General features: G+C 39.6%; 1 protein-coding gene across 1 annotated transcript in view; it reads left to right on the forward strand.

Moving 5' to 3' along the window:
- Slc3a1 (solute carrier family 3 (amino acid transporter heavy chain), member 1) overlaps nucleotides 1-16,249 on the forward strand; it is a 36,179-nt gene that overhangs the window by 16,512 nt on the left and 3,418 nt on the right. Inside the window, exons 5-9 of the mRNA XM_013017973.1 lie at nucleotides 6,083-6,202; nucleotides 8,910-9,034; nucleotides 10,345-10,540; nucleotides 11,763-11,930; nucleotides 13,093-13,209. Coding sequence (XP_012873427.1) covers nucleotides 6,083-6,202; nucleotides 8,910-9,034; nucleotides 10,345-10,540; nucleotides 11,763-11,930; nucleotides 13,093-13,209 — 726 coding nt within the window. The remainder of the gene's footprint in view (nucleotides 1-6,082; nucleotides 6,203-8,909; nucleotides 9,035-10,344; nucleotides 10,541-11,762; nucleotides 11,931-13,092; nucleotides 13,210-16,249) is intronic.

Genomic DNA, 16,249 nt, shown 5'->3' on the forward strand with positions numbered 1-16,249 from the left:
AGAGTAGTTAGCAAGAGCTGCTTATGAAAAGCATGCAAAGTCCTAGGAAGGACTTGAGTTTCAAAGTTTTTACTCAGTAAAATAACTTTTTATTTGTGCCTTGAAAGAGCAATCTAGTTTTGGAGAAGGAGCTTGAGTTTGAAAGGTTTAAAGGCAGAAGTTTCATGGAGGGGGGTGGTGCAAGAATCCAGAAAGAAATGCTGGTGGCTTTGGATCATCAAGGATTGTAGAGAAGTCATCTGGACTTAGAAAGGAGTCAGAGGTTTGACTCCCAGATTTGAGATTGGAATAGAAGGTGGCTGGTGCTACCATTTGCTGAAGTGGAAGACACAGGAGGAGAAAAGCTGTGCTAGTTATAAAAGTTTAGATATTCTGTGAAACATCCACAAATCCAATAGGTACTTGGGTAAGGACTTGGGGATCAGGGAGAAGGTGAGTCTCTAGATAAAAGTTGGGGACTTGTTGACATGAACAATGCCAACAGAGCTCAGGCAGTAACCTGTGAGAGAAGTCATTCAGCTGATCTGAATAAGGGAGCTGATTGTTGTCAGACCAATATGTTTGTTTTCCAAGAAAAAATGGCATCTGTATTCAAATGGATAAAGAGTGTCATGTGGTTCCAATTCCGGTGCTGTTTCTTACTAACCATGTGACCTAGGTCTAGGCACTTCATCTCCCTCAGCCTGTTTTCTCATTCATAAAATAGAAACTATGATGCTGGGCACCGGTGGCTCATGCCTGTAATCCTAGCTACTCAGGAGGCTGAGATCTGAGGATTGTGGTTCAAAGCCAGTCCCAGCTGGAAAGTCCGTGAGACTCTTTATCTCCAATAAAAGCACCAGAAAATCGGAAGTGGTGCTGTGGCTCAAGCGGTATAGTGTTAGCCTTGAGATGAAGAGCTAAAGGACAGCGCCCAAGCCCTGAGTTCAAGCCACACAACTGACAAAAAGAAAAAAGAAAAAAATATATAATGGTAGCTAGTTCATAGAGCTGGTTTTTTTTTTTTGTATTTATTTATTCATTTATTTTGTTGGTCATGGGGCCTGGGCGCTGTCCCTCAGCTCTTCAGCTTAAGGCTAGTGCTCTACCACTTGAGCCACAACATCACTTCTAGCTTTTTCTGCTTATGTGGTGTTGAGGAATGGAACCCAGGGCCTCATGCATGCAAGCAAGGCAAGCACTCTACCACTGAGACACCTTCCCAGCCCCATAGGGCTGTTTTTAATATTGGATGGCTTAACCTTTGCAAAGCACATAGAGCATTATGTTCCTTACTATACAAGTACCTTTTAACTAATCAATGAATAGGTACTGTTGTGAGGTGACATGGAACCCCATGGAGCACTAATGTTTAAAGGGCTGTGAGGACACAGAAGGAAATGCAAACGGAGTATTATGGAGCTAAGGAATCTACATATTTCTAGAAGAGATCAGTTAACAGTGTCAATGGTGCAGAGAGATCAGGGAGTGTAAAGATCAAAGGAAGCCGAACTCCTGCAGAGAACTGCAAGGCTTTTTAATATGAAGGATCGGTGAGGTCTTGCAGATGCCATAGTGTGTAAGTAGCCCAAAGACAGCTGGGCTGGTACCTCGCTGGTCAGATACCAAATCTCTGATGCTTCTTCATCTCCCTATTTCTTGCAGGAGAATTTTGCCCAGCAAAGAATTTTGCCCAGATTTCTGTGCAGCAGTAGGGAATCTGTCTCCTGTCTATAAGCGGAGAAGATAATTTTCTCCTTGTCCTTGTAGAATGTCTTTTATTTCTCTTCTTGAGATAGATGACTTAGTTTAGATATTATGAATATTGATATTTTAAACTCAGAGCAGTGTTGTTTTAGGGGGAAAAATGAAAAGATAATCAGTAGAAAAATCAGAACAGTGTGAAGTTCTGGGATCGTGATACAAATCAAGGACACACTGTACTGTCCCGAGAGCTCATGTTCACTCAGGCCTGGGGGAACCCGGCCCCGTGCCCATTTAACATCTAGCTGGTGGGAGAGCTTGACTCCAGCAATGAAAGTTAGCATGGAAAATCTGGAGCTCTTTTGGCTCCGTGGCTGAGGGAATAAATGACACAGAAAAGATTTTTTAAGAGTAAACTTTGAATTATCTGGGTCAAAACTTCAGCATTTAAAACATCTCAGCATATTAGGGTTCTGACTTAGAATGCTTGCCTCGTATTCATAAGACCCTGAGTTCAATTCCCAGAACTACAATAAAGAAATAACATTTTAAAACACAAATGATGACACAGAATGTTAGTACTTACAGTTATTCAAGGACTATCAACTTTGACTAGGGTGTATGTTTCTTTTCTTTTCTTTTTTGTTGGTTGTGGGGCCTGAACTCTGGGCTGGGGCGCTGTCCTCAGCTCTTCAGCTCAAGGCAAGTGCTCTACCACTTGAGCCACAGCGCCGCTTCCAGTTTTCTGGTGTTTTATTGGAAATAAATGTCTTCTGGACTTTCCTGACCAGGCTGGCCTTGAACTACAATCCTCAGATCTCAGCCTCCTGAGTAATTAGGATTACAGGTGTGAGCTACTGGCGCCCAGTGGCAGCAGTGTATGCTTCTTGTTCTTTACTGTTGGGTACTGCTGTAGCAATGCTGAAACTCAAATGTATAAGGACCCATGAAGAAAACGAATAGCTTGGTTCTAGACAAATTGGTGCCCAAAAGCTTAATGTTTATAACAGCATGTAGGTCAGTGCTTTTTCTCTCTCTTTCTCTCTTCTCTCTCTCTCTCTTTCTCTCTCTCGTGTCAGTTGGGGCTTGAATTTTGGGCCTGGGTGCTATCCTTCAGCTTTTCAACTCACGGCTAGTGCTCTACCATTTGAGCGACAATGCCACTTCCGGTTTTCTGGTGGTTTATTGGAGATAAAATTCTCATGGACTTTCCAGTCAGGGCTGGCTTTGAACTGCGATCCTCAGATCTCAGCCTCCTGAGTAGCTAGGATGACAGGCGTGAGCCACCAGCGCCCAGCTAGCATTCTCACCTTTTGATAGAGGTTGCGTGGATGGTTTGCATCTCTTTGTGCTCTGCCTCTATCTAGATTTATGCTTGTAAAATTAAGCACCACCTGGGGTGGACCCGACCCATGCTGTCTGAAGCTTATAAAAGTTGAGACTATCTTAAAGATATGTACATAACTAAGTGCAGATAAGTGATCTTGCCAGGCAATGGCTCACGCCTGTAAGTCCTAGCTACTCAGGAGGCTGAGATCTGAAGATTGCAGTTTGAAATCAGCCTAGACAAGAACTTCTATGAGACTCTTATCTCTAGCTGAGACTCAACCTAATGGTAGTATGTTAGCCTTGAGTACAAAAGCTTAAGGACAATTCTCAGGCCCTGAGTTCAAGCCCTAAGACTGGCGCGTGTGCATGCACACACACACACACACACATACACACACACACACACACACACACACACACACGTGTGATCTTAGAGCTTAGGCTTTAACTTAGTCATCATGAGTTGACCCTAGAAGTCATGGCTATACCTTTGTACAAACAAGGAGACTTTATACACCCACCAGGTCTTAGGTCTTCTGCAGCTGTGAACTTCTTCAGTCTAAGCCTCAACCAACTTCCTTTACCCCTTGCTCTCTTTCTGCCTGTCTTCTAACTCACCAGTGGATTCCCTCAAGTAATTTATAGAACGTGCTGACATGCTCATACTCAGTGAGAGTCCATTCTCATTCCAGAGTAACAGATGTTGTAGCCAAAGCAAAGGAGACAGAACTAGAATCCCATCTTGCCCTTAGGGATCTCCTGGTTGGGTGATGAAGCCTTTACAGGATTGATGGCTTTTGGGTTCAATTTGAGCCAAAGGTGGGTGGAGCTGGGTCCATCTACATACATGAGATGTTTAAGAAATATGTGAGATCACAGCCATTTCTTCTTGAAACCCTTACCCGAACCCCATACTAAATCATTACCATTAATTCCAAAATTAGGCCTGTGAGTCTACCCCTCCCACCTTGCCCCTTGCTTATGCTATCCTAGCTCTCTTTTTACTGCTCAAGTTGGTTTCCACTACTGTTTTCTGCCTGGAATGTTCTTTCATCAGACCTTCTTTGGCTTACTCTATCACTTCTTATTTTCCCTGTTGAAATGTTACCTCCTAAATCTAAACTACCTCCCTAGCCTGCCTACCCCACTGCATCTCTTTCTGTTCCTTTACCCTGGTTTTTCTATACAGAACCCATAAAAGACCAGCTACATAAAGTGTGGAGCTCATGCTAAATAAAAGTGTGGGATCCCTTGTTCCAAAATTACTAAGAATTTCAAGACATGCAACGAAGAGCAGAGTGTTAAACCAGCAGAAAGGCCCATTTGGAGTCAAGGGCCCAATCCAAATGTAGCAGCTCTGTAGCCATGCAGCCAGCCTTCGCCTGAGACTCCCTGGAAAGGAAACCCCGCCCTCTCTGTCCTAACCCCACCTTGTTCAACCCAGAAGCCTCCCTTTCCATCTTCCATTCTCATACCTATTCCCTTCTATGCAAGTTCTTTTTGTGTAGGTTCCTGGGCTTCCTACTTCCTACTTCCCTTCCCAGTTTCTGTCTCTAGATCAGTTGTCATCTCTTCAGTCTTTTAAAAAAATTTTGTATGTTTTTTATTGTAAAAATACTGTACAGAGGGATTACAATTACATGAGCAAGGAAATGAGTACATTTCCTATGGAACATTGTTGCCTCCTCCTTTGTTTTTCCCCTACCATCCTTTCCTTCCCACCTCCACAACTACCAACCCGCCCCCCCCCCCAAGTTGTAAAGTTCATTTTCAACATAGTCATAGTGTCTTGTACATCTCATTGTTACAAAGGGTCAACTCTGGGCCTGGACGCTGTCCCTGAGCTCTTCAGTTCAAGGCAATCGCTCTACCACTTGAGCCACAGTGCCATTTCCGGTTTTCTGGTGGTTTATTGGAGATAAAAGTCTCATGGACTTCCCTGCCTTGGCTGGCTTTGAACTGGGATCCTTAGATCTCAGCCTTCTGAGTAGCTAGGATTACAGGCATGAGCCACCGGTGCCTGGCATGGGCTTCTTTTGTTCAAGGCTAAGTGCTCTACCACTTGAGCCATTGCATCACTTACAGCTTTTTCTGTTTATGTGGTACTGAGGAATTGAACCCAAGGGTTCATGCATGCCAGACAAGCATTCTACCACTAAGCCATATTCCCAGCCCCAGCATCATTTTATATGGTCATATGTATATGGCTATTGAGATACTGTAATTTTAGACATACACTAATTATTACAAATGAGGGAAACCATGGAGCTCATGTTTCTTTGGGTCTGGCTTACCACACTTAATATGATTTTTTCCAAGTCTTTCCATTTAGTTACAAATGGGGCGATGCCATTCTTTCTGATGGAAGCATAGAATTCCATTGGATTTTTATTTTAGCTTGAGATCAATTTTTTTATTTTATGAAACACATTAAAGCAGTAGCTTCTTTGGGCAATGTACTATTAATCGTGTATTATTTGAATATATGCAAAACCATGTTTACGTCTGAGTGTCACCACCACATCTTCACTATTCTTTCTTTTCCTACTAAAAAGGTTGATTTCCTTTTCTAGTTTCTCTTGTGCTCCTCTCATATTATTGATAAAAGAGAATCCTTTAAACACCCAAGCGTTTAGCTTTTCACTTGCTTTCCTGATAGTGACATATTTATCAAACAAACTGGCCAGTTTCTTTCAGATTGGAATGACTGTTAGGAAGCTGGGTTTGAGGGAGATGGAATACTTTCCCAATTTGCCCTGAGTTTTGACTTTCATCATGGCTTTCTTTCATTTGGATTACATTCTCTAAACATTGGCTGCTTGTTAGAAATGTAGTTTTAATTATAATTCTGAATTGAAATGTGGAGGTGTGGGACATCCCTAAATACAGTTAACTTGCAAGTTCATTATGCAAACACAATTGCAGTAAATAGATAAAAGTAGGCTATATGAATACTGTGTTTCATAAAGAGAAATGTCCATTTTATAATGAAAGTCACATACTAAGTGTTCATTAAAAATTATGATCATAGTATGTAATATAACCAAGCATTTTGCTTCTTTGTGTTTAGGAAATAATGAAGTTCTGGCTTGCAAAGGGTGTTGATGGCTTTAGTTTTGATGCTGTTAAATTTCTTCTGGAAGCAAAGCATCTGAGAGATGAAATCCAAGTAAATAAATCTCAAACTACGGTAAAGTTTTATTTAAATTTTTTTTCTTTGTCTTTTCTGAAAATGTTATCGTGTTTTCTAGTTTAGTTAGAGATATAAATTACAAAGGTGAGTCCTGTCCTGTCTATAGAAGTACTTCAAATTATATTTTTATTAATGTTTATTAATTGTACAAAGAGGTTTCATTGTGAGATGTCCATTCCTGTATATAATGTGCTTTGATCAATTTCACTCCATTTCTGTTTATATTGCTTTTTAAAGTTTCTAATTATTCTGTTTACATGTAAACATTTTCAACCATATTGAATCATTTTCTTTAGGAAACACGAGTTTCTTTTTTTCTTTCTTTCTTTTTTTTTTTGGTCGGTCGTGGGGCCTGACCTCTGGTCTAGGTGCTGTCCTTCAGCTCTTCAGCCCAAGGCTAGAGCTCTACCACTTGAGCCACAGAGCCACTTCTGGCTTTTTCTGCTTATGTGGTGCTGAGGAATCGAACCCAGGGCCTCATGCATGCGAGGCAAGCACTCTACCACTGAGCCACCTTCCCAGCCCAGGAAACATGAGTTTCAGATGAATGTGCCAGATGTTTCATTCCCGTGTGCTTTCCAGAGTTTGAAGCCCCTTGAGGGCCCAGTGGTGAGGGTTCTGCCGACACAGTAGAGACTATAAAAAGGCTACTGAGTAGAGGACAGTTTGTTCATTGAGATTTTTGGCAGCTCACCCAGGCCTCAAGATGGAAGGAAAGGGAACTAACACTGGCCAAGTGTCTATTGGATTTCATGTAATTCTCTTAATATCCTGAAGAGAGCTTTCATGATCCCCATTTTGCAAATCTTAGGGAAGTGAACATCTCCAGTGTTAGAGGTGATCAACAGAACTCCAAACTAAGCTGCTCACTACAGATTTTTGGCGCTTAGGGATTCCACACTAGTGACTCTCCCTAAACCCCAGACGCTACTGTGCCATGACATGGTAGTCACATGTCTGCCTTACTCCCTGCTTGACTGCTGTTTTATTTTTCTACAGTCACATTAATACACAGTAGTCCTAAAATACACTTCAAAATGACCAATTTATATGGTATGCTAATGTAGAGAATATTTTCTGTTAATCAAAATAATTTTAGCTGGGTGCTGGTGGCTCACACTTGTAATCCTAGCTACTTAAGAGACTGAGATCTCAGGATTGTAGTTTGAAACCTGCCTAGGTAAAAAAATCGGTGAGACTCTTATCTCCAATTAACCACCAGGAAACTGGAAGTGGCGCTGTAGCTCAAGTGGTAGAGCGCTAGCTTTGAGCAAAAAGAGCTCAGAGACAGAACTCAGGCCCAAGTTCAAGGCCCATTACCGACAAAAACAAAACTATTGATTTACAATGACAAATAGCAATATGAGTCAGCCATGCAATGTGTAATGGAAAAAAGTAAAATTATATATAAAATAAGACCCTTTTAGTGAAGTAAAATGAAATCCATATAGTTAGGTAGTTGTTTATCAAGGTTCTAGCTTTTGTTGAGGAGATATATGGATAATTATAACTTCATTAAGATGATAATAAGTTAAACAATGAGAAGATGGCTATTCACAGGCCAATTTGGAGAGCAGGTCATGACCCGAAGGTTATAACTAAACATGTGTGTGTGTGTGTGTGATTTCCAATAAGAAATGGAGAGGCTATGCTAGCCAGTTGTTCCACAAAGGAAAAGTTTCTTTGAAGTAACTTTGCTAATTGTAATGTCAAGAGGCATATGTTTGCAGGATATATAGGATTAGAACAATGGATTTTGGGTGCTACTCAAGAAAGAGTAGCATGCAATTTTAGAAAAAAAAGAGCCAAGATATAAAAAAACAAAAAAATTGATTTTTACATAATTTAAAAAGTGCAGCTCACTTATAGAAAGAGTCTACAAAACAGACAGCCAATAATGTTTAGAATGTGTCCCATTCCAGGCCCCAAACCTTGCCTGTTTGAGATGCAATCTTTAAATTCTTATAATCCTAGAAAGGCAAGACATGACTATCAGAAAAAATTACTGAAACCTCAAGGAATTATACTAGTAACAATGATAGCGATGGTAATGAAACAAATTAAAATATATGAGATTGATTTTTTGTGTGAGCAAAGAAAGTGTGATAATGAACTCCATATTCATCAGGAACACATCTTTGTTTGCCTATACAAGTGTCTGAAAGATTTAGTCAATTATGTGTTTAGGAAGAGTTTTTAAGTATATTTGTAATTAATGTTTTGATGTTTGGAAAAGATTTAGTTTGTTGAAATGGGTGATAATTTAGAGAAATACTTGTTGTCTACTAGATGCATAAGATTAATGATTTATTCATCCAATGCGGTATTCATCCAATGAACTAGTCATTTATATTCAATGTGCATTATATAAAAAATGAACTATGTAATGAGGGTTGGTTTGTGAGGGGTATAATGGGATAGAACGATGGAAGGGGTGACATTGATCAACATACTCATAACCTGATACTTCTTTGTACAACAACTTAATAATTAAATAGAAAAATAAATTTAACTGCTTATATAAGTAGAAAAAAATGAAATACTAACAGCTGTGACTATTCTCTATTTGCACACCTTCCTGAGTAATTGAAAATCCTGGGACCACCTTGTACATATACCTTCTTTACCACAAGCGCTGTGAAGGGAGCTGGCTGTGGCTATGTGACACGTGAATGATGGTAACCATGCTGTGTGGCTTTCACAGGACACAGTCACCCATTACTCAGAGTTGTACCATGACTTCACCACCACACAAGTGGGAATGCATGAAATCGTCCAGAGCTTCCGGCAGACCATGGACCAGTACAGCAGGGAGCCTGGCAGATACAGGTAGAGCAGGACACACGTCTGTTCTTCACAGGTGTAATGTTAAACCCCTTACTACCAGGCGTACTCAGAGGTCTTACAAACCTACCAAAAAAACTACTAAAACTGTATACTTATATTCTATTATAACTCTGTTATGCCAGGGTCTGATTACCCTGTTCAGTTTCTTAACTGATGATTTCCAATTTCCAGTCTTGAAAATTAAATCAATTAAAAATAATACATGAATTAAATGCTATCCATGAACTATTTATTATTATTATTTTTTGTCAGTCATGCGGCTTGAACTCTGGGCCTGGGCACTGTCCCTCAGCTCTTCAGCTCAAGGCGAGTACTCTACCACTGGAGCCATAGCACCACTTCTGGTTTTCTGGTGGTTTATTGGAGATAAGGGTCTCATGGACTTTCCTACCTGGGCTGGCTTTGAACCTCAATCCTTAGATCTCAACTTCCTGAGTAGCTAGTAATACAGGCATGAGCCACCAGCATCCGGCTATGAACTATTATTTTTATCATTGGTTGTCCAGCTCCGATTACAGTATTGAAAGATTTCATCTAAACTGTCAGTAGTTATTAGAAACAGCTTGGGGATCAAATGGCCTGAGGTAGAGAATTCCTGCTGGACATTGGTTTGACCTGGGGCTAGTAGTTACTGTGTCAGTTTTCTCATCAATAGAAAGGTAATAGAAATAACTTTTCTAAGGTCATTAAATGAGGTAACTTGATCAGGTTGATCAACAACAATGTTGATTAACTTGATCACAATGTTGCAGAGTTTCAATCAAGTTTAGAAAGCAGAGAACAATACTGATAGAGCCAAATATGCTCTATCTTTGTAATTCTTTAGCATGATTATGGTAATATGTAGGCTTTTTAAAAAAAATATTGAGGGGCTGGGAAGGTGGCTCAGTGGTAGAGTGCTTGCCTTGCATGCATGAGGCCCTGAGTTCGATTTCTCAGCACCACATAAGCAAAAAGAAAAAAGCCGGAAGTAGTGCTGTGGCTCAAGTGGTAGAGCGCTAGCCTTGAGCTGAAGAGCTGAGGGACAGCACCCAGGCCCAGAGTTCAGGCCCCATGACCGGACCTCCCCCCCAAAAAATCAGGTTAAGGTGTAGAATTTCTTGGCATTCTAGCAAGCCCCAGCTTTATCAAGTTAGTAATAGACATCTAGTTCTCACATTTTATAAGATATAAATAGCTACAGTTTTCCCAGTCTTTTTTTTTTAGACATAATGCAAGTTTTATTGGGGAACATGATTAAAGTGGGGGTTTTGACAGGCACTGAAGACATTGCCCTTTGCTAACTCTTACAGGTTCATGGGGACTGAAGCCTATGCAGAGAGCATTGACAGAACCATGATGTACTATGGCCTGCCATTTATCTATGAAGCTGATTTTCCTTTCAACAGTTATCTTAACACATTAGACACGCTTTCTGGGAACACAGTGTATGAGGTTATCACATCCTGGATGGAAAATATGCCAGAAGGAAAATGGCCTAATTGGATGGTAAGTCTCCAGCCCAGTGTAGCACATAGTAGGCTTTTCCCTTGTTCACCTCTAAAGTCCTGTAGACCTTTGTCCCTTTGGTGATCCTCAGTTGTACCTCAATTATTGTTAATGGTCAGGTCTAATCTAGCCAATTCTTAGCTTACTGTAACTTCTACAAACTTAAATATTTAAAAATTCTTGGGCTTTTTGTAATAACATTTTGCTTAGTATAAACACATAATTGTGTAAAAATATTTTTCTTTATATACCCTTTCTATTTTCTAGCTCTATTTTAAGAGTTTTTGACTTTTTGAACTTAGTTGTTAAAAATGACACAAAGAAGCTGGGTGCTCATGGCTCACGCCTGTGAACCTCCTACTCAGGAGGCTGAGATCTGAGGATCAAGGTGCAAAGCCAGCATGGGCAGGAAAGTCTGTGAGACTTTTATCTCCAATTAACCACCAGATAAAAACTGGAAGTAGTGCTGGGACTCAAGTGGTAGAGTGCTTGCCTTGCATACATGAGGCCCTGGGTTTGATTCCTCAGCACCACATTAACAGAAAAAGCTGGAAGTGGTACGGTGGCTCAAGTGGTAGAGCACTTGTCTTGAACTGAAGAGCTCAGGGACGGCGCCCAGTCCCAGAGTTCAAGCCCCACAACCAACAACAACAACAAAAAAAGATACAAAGACAAAGCTTTTGTTTCATTTCCTGTCAATATTATCTTGTCCAAATGTGTAATACATGAACCCTCTAATAAATTTTATCTTATTTGCGGTACAAGCTGTGAATTATCACCATTGTGTTTTCATTGGCCAAGATAGCAAAAGCAAGTGATAAGACTCAAGACTGAAATTCTCCCCAGGAATGGCATAAGACAAAAACAAAAACAAACCCCTCCCCCCTAAAATTGGGATAGGAGTGTGGCTTATTGGTAGAGTGCTTGCATAGCACGCACAAAGCCCTAGGTCTGATTCTTCAGTGCCACATAAACAGAAAAAGCTGGAAATGGTGCTGTGGTTCAAGTGGTAGAATGCTAGCCGTGAGGAAAAGCAGCTCAAGGACAATGCCCAGGCCCTGAATTCAAGCCCCAGGAAAAAAAAAAAGGGATAAAAGACTGAAATTCAGACATTCTGATATCAAGACCCACACTTACCTTCCTGCCAGATGAACTTCCTATGAAACAGGAGAAATCTCCATAGCACTGTGTAAAGAGTGCATTCTTAATTCCTGTCTTTCAGACTGGTGGACCAGAGACTACTCGACTGACTTCTCGCTTTGGGAGCCAATATGTCAATACCATGAATATGCTCCTTTTTACACTCCCTGGAACTCCCATAACTTATTATGGAGAAGAAATAGGAATGGGAAACATTTTAGCCACCGATCTCAATGAAATTTATGATACTGTAAGTTTAATTTAACTGTGCACCACTGTTGTAAAATCAAGTATTTGCTCTTTTTTTTCCCTCCCCCAACTAAGATAATTTACTATTTCTGAAACTCATGATTATTTTCCCTTAATTTTTGACAGTAAGAATGACCAGTTTCCTTGGTGGCTGGAGAGATTATTAAAAATGCTCCTTTCTGAGCCACCTAACTAGACTTCTTGGTCAGAGCCATGGAATCTTCATTTTATTTTCTTTTTAAGAGGCGTTGCCATTTAACAAAGCAATTTACGGATACAATGCATCTTCATTTTAAAGATATTTTCACATATTACAATTCAATAACCAGTAGTTTTGTTGGGGATATTCATTGCCCTCTACCTGAAACCTGGAGGATTAGGAAGACTTGCTCTCTAGTTTTTATTGGACTTGCTAGCGCTCAGTTGCATAGCACAAAGACTCTTCCCTTTGTGTTATTAAGCTTACTTCATACTTTTGAAGTGGCTTTTATTATGTTTTAGTTAGAGGTCATAGCTTTCACAACTGAATTGTGGGGGAGATGATATGAAAGTTCAATTTGTATGATAAGTTTTCAGTTGTTTGTGATCCCACTTCCCTGACAGCTGGTTAAAGTGAAACTTGTTCTCTGTCAGCTCTAAATGTGTGTGTGTGTGTGTGTGTGTGTGTGTGTGTGAACACACATATAACCAGGGTGAAGAAAAGAGGACAAAACTCAGGCTCACTTGTACCTTAATATTCACCTACACCAAATAAATAGTAGGATTGGAAATGCATATTTTGAAATCTTACATTATTCCTTTTTGGGGAAAAGAGTGGAGTTCTTTTTTTTTTGTTTTTTTGTTTTTGGTTGGTTGTGGGGCCTGAGCTCTGGGCCTGGGCGCTGTCCCTGAGCTCTTCAGCTCAAGACAAGTGCTCTACCACTTGAGCCACAGCACCACTTCCAAGTGGAGGTTTTAAACATGTTAAAGTTCAAGTCAGAATAGTGACTCAGATGCAAGGTGTTACTATTGGCTGTTTTCCACTGCAACTGTTTGAGTGCTAATGAATACAAGTATTAGCTATGAACTATAGTCAATTAATTATGAAATATATTAGAAGGACCAAAATACATTTCTTTTAGTAACCTGACCATTGTTTTTCTCTTTCTGATCTTTTGATGCAGAATACCCTTTTTTCAAAGTCACCAATGCAGTGGGACAATAGTTCAAATGCTGGGTTTTCTGAAGGCAATCATACCTGGTTACCTACCAATTCAGATTACCACACTGTGAATGTTGATGTAAGTATGAGTAGAAAGTTTCTGTATTACTACTGGGCTCTGGGCCAGGGCACTGTCCCTTAGCTTTTCTTGCTCAAAACTAGAATTCTACCATTTGAGCCACAGCTCTACTTCATATGAATGGAAATTTTATGCAGAGTCTAGAAACAGAAAATAATTTTTTTTTACTGATACCATATACTTTAACCTTGAGTGTGTCTAAACTTTAAATGATACTTTTAAAATCCATCACACATTTCTCTTGCAGTTTTCAATTTCCAAGGAGTTTGCCAGTCATATGTTGGTGAGAATATGAACTAGAACATGGGTTTCCATGTTGGTTTATACTTCTTTACAATATAAAACTTACACAAACTCTGTAACTGAAACCTTTCACTTTTCTTTTTGTTCTTTATAGTTGGTTGTGAGACTTGAACTTGGGTCCTGGATGCTGTCTCTTGAGCTCTTTTTACTCAAGGCTAGTGCTCTACCACTTTGAGCCACAGCTTCACTTCCAGTTTTCGAGTGGCTAATTGGATATGAGTCTCTTGAGGATTTCTCTGCCCAGGTTGGCTTTGAACCATGATTCTCAGATCTCAGCCTCCTGAGTAGCTAGGATTACAGGCGTGAGCCACCAGTGCCTGGCTAAAACCAAAACCTTTGAGCTATAAAGGAAATTTTCTATGGAAGTCTTTTCAGCAAGCTCAGATATCCTGGACAGGGAGGGAGATAGGTATGAAATGGAGGACTCACAGGAAGGTCAGCTAGAATGTAGGATGTAGATTTGAGAACAAGACTATTTACATGAAGAAAAAGAAGACATGAGTGACTCTTAAAATAGCTACAGTGGAAAAACATACCCTTTAGCTTCCCTAGGGAATAACCCAAGCCCTGTTTGGCAATCAACTGTACGTTGGCATAAGTACAGCAGAGCTTGGAATAATGACATATTTATAAAGGTCAGACACAAATCTAGTGATATTCCCTAATAGACTATGCCATTTCTTCAGAAATGAGAATATTTATTATAGAGCTTACAGGAGCCAAAGAGAAGGGGAGGACTCCAGCTCACATATCACATATCATTGTAAGCAGGAAAGGAATTCTACATCCCAAAGTCACACAAGACCAGTATCTATCGTGGATTCTCATGGTTACAAGAGACAGTTAACTAAGATGTACAGACAAAGAAGACCAAAACACAAAGACTTAATGGATTACATTATGTTTGAGAGACACTACATACAAATTAGACAACATAGCAAACCCAAGACTTCAATGTCAGTGTAAAAGTCCTCAAAAAATTATATTTTTGGCACTTCCTAGGCAAACTCTCTAAGGAGTTTAGAGATACAAAATATTGTGAAGAGACATAGACATGGAAATGGTAATTCATGTGCTAGAAAGGAGATTTATTGGAAAAATGTACTGGGGAAAAAAGGCAAAATAAGCTAATAAGAAAAAATTTGGTATATAGAGGATTGAGCAAGAAATTCTAACATATATCAAAAATAGAATTCTACAACAGAACAGTAGTTGAATGAAATATATCAAAGAAGTAGAAAACACCTAATAACTGTGATGAAGACTTTTTCTTCTGGAATGGTAAAGATAAAGGAAAACTATCCAAACATAAAACCAAAACCAAAAGACAGATGTCCTGAGAAAAGGATTGAGAGTTGTACCAGCATCAGACTTCAGTTGGATACTAGAATACATTAGAACTTCATTTTCATAGTTGCAATGGAAAATTAATTCTGAGCCTAGAACCCTACAACTATTCAAACTAATACTTCATAGTAAATTAGAACAGAAATAGGAAAGAGTCCAAACTTTTTTTTTTTGTCGGATGTGGGCCTGAACTCTGGGCCTAGGTGCTGTTTTTCAGCTCTTTTTAGCTCAAAGCTAGAGCTCTACCACTTGAGCCACAGCGCCACTTCTGGCTTTTTCTGCTTATATGGTGCTGAGGAATCGAACCCAGGGCCTCATGCATGCAAGGCAAGCACTCTACCACTGAGCCACCTTCCCAGCCCCAAAAGTCCAAATTTTACCATTTAGTTACTCCCTGAAAGAATTAGAGGATTCCTAATATAAAAGGGAGATCTAATGTATAAAACATAGTAAAAAAAAAAGCACCCAACAAAACTTAAGGATAATTTGTGATGCATAATATAAAACAATGTATCTAGAAGAGAAATCTTAGTGATTAATTTCCATATGGGAGGTGGTGAAAAAGAACACATGGCACAAGCAGGCTAATATTCTTATTTTGTACAAGGGATGGAAAAAAGAGGGTCTTGGAGGTCTGAGCTGTCCAGTAGTCTTTACCCAGGATGACTGGTAAACAATTAAAATTTCAGTTCCTGGGCCTCACTAACATTTTGGGCATTAGCAGCTAGTGACTGCCATGTTAGATAGCACAGGAATATTTTTAGCATTGCAGAAAATTCTATTGGACAGCATTGTGTACGTAGAAAACCATGACAATACAACTAGGAGCTTGGTGACTCATGCCTATAATCTTAGCAATTCAGGAGGCTGAGATCTGGATGGTTGTGATTTGAAGCCAATGGGGGTGGGGGAGTGAGCCTGTCAGAGTCTAATTTCCAAAATAACCAGAAAAAAGATGCTCAAGCAGTAGAGCATTGGCCTTGAGTTTTAAACCCCAGTACTTCCAAATAAACAAACCAACAAACAAAAAGGTCATTACAATTTTAAGCATAAGCATCAGGACAGATATAAATCAGTTCAGGTAATTTTCCCTTTATGTCTGTGATTTAACAAAGGGCTTTTAAAAAGGAAAAACACCTAAACACCAAAATGATAGAACAATTATAAAGTGAAGATGAAGTAAAACTTCAGGACTATGTTAAAACATACAATAACCACAAATATGAATGGATTAAATCCACAAATAAAGATAAAAACATCCAGATTTAAACAAAATTCAGAAACAAAATATAACTAAAACAAAAGTAGGCAGAAATAATTAAAGATGGGCTTGTAAGGTGGTTCAGTGGTAGAGTGCTTGCCTTGCATGCATGAGGCCCTGGATTAGATT

Source organism: Dipodomys ordii, unplaced genomic scaffold (assembly GCF_000151885.1).
Source record: "Dipodomys ordii isolate 6190 unplaced genomic scaffold, Dord_2.0 Scaffold37, whole genome shotgun sequence".
Lineage (NCBI taxonomy): Eukaryota > Metazoa > Chordata > Mammalia > Rodentia > Heteromyidae > Dipodomys > Dipodomys ordii.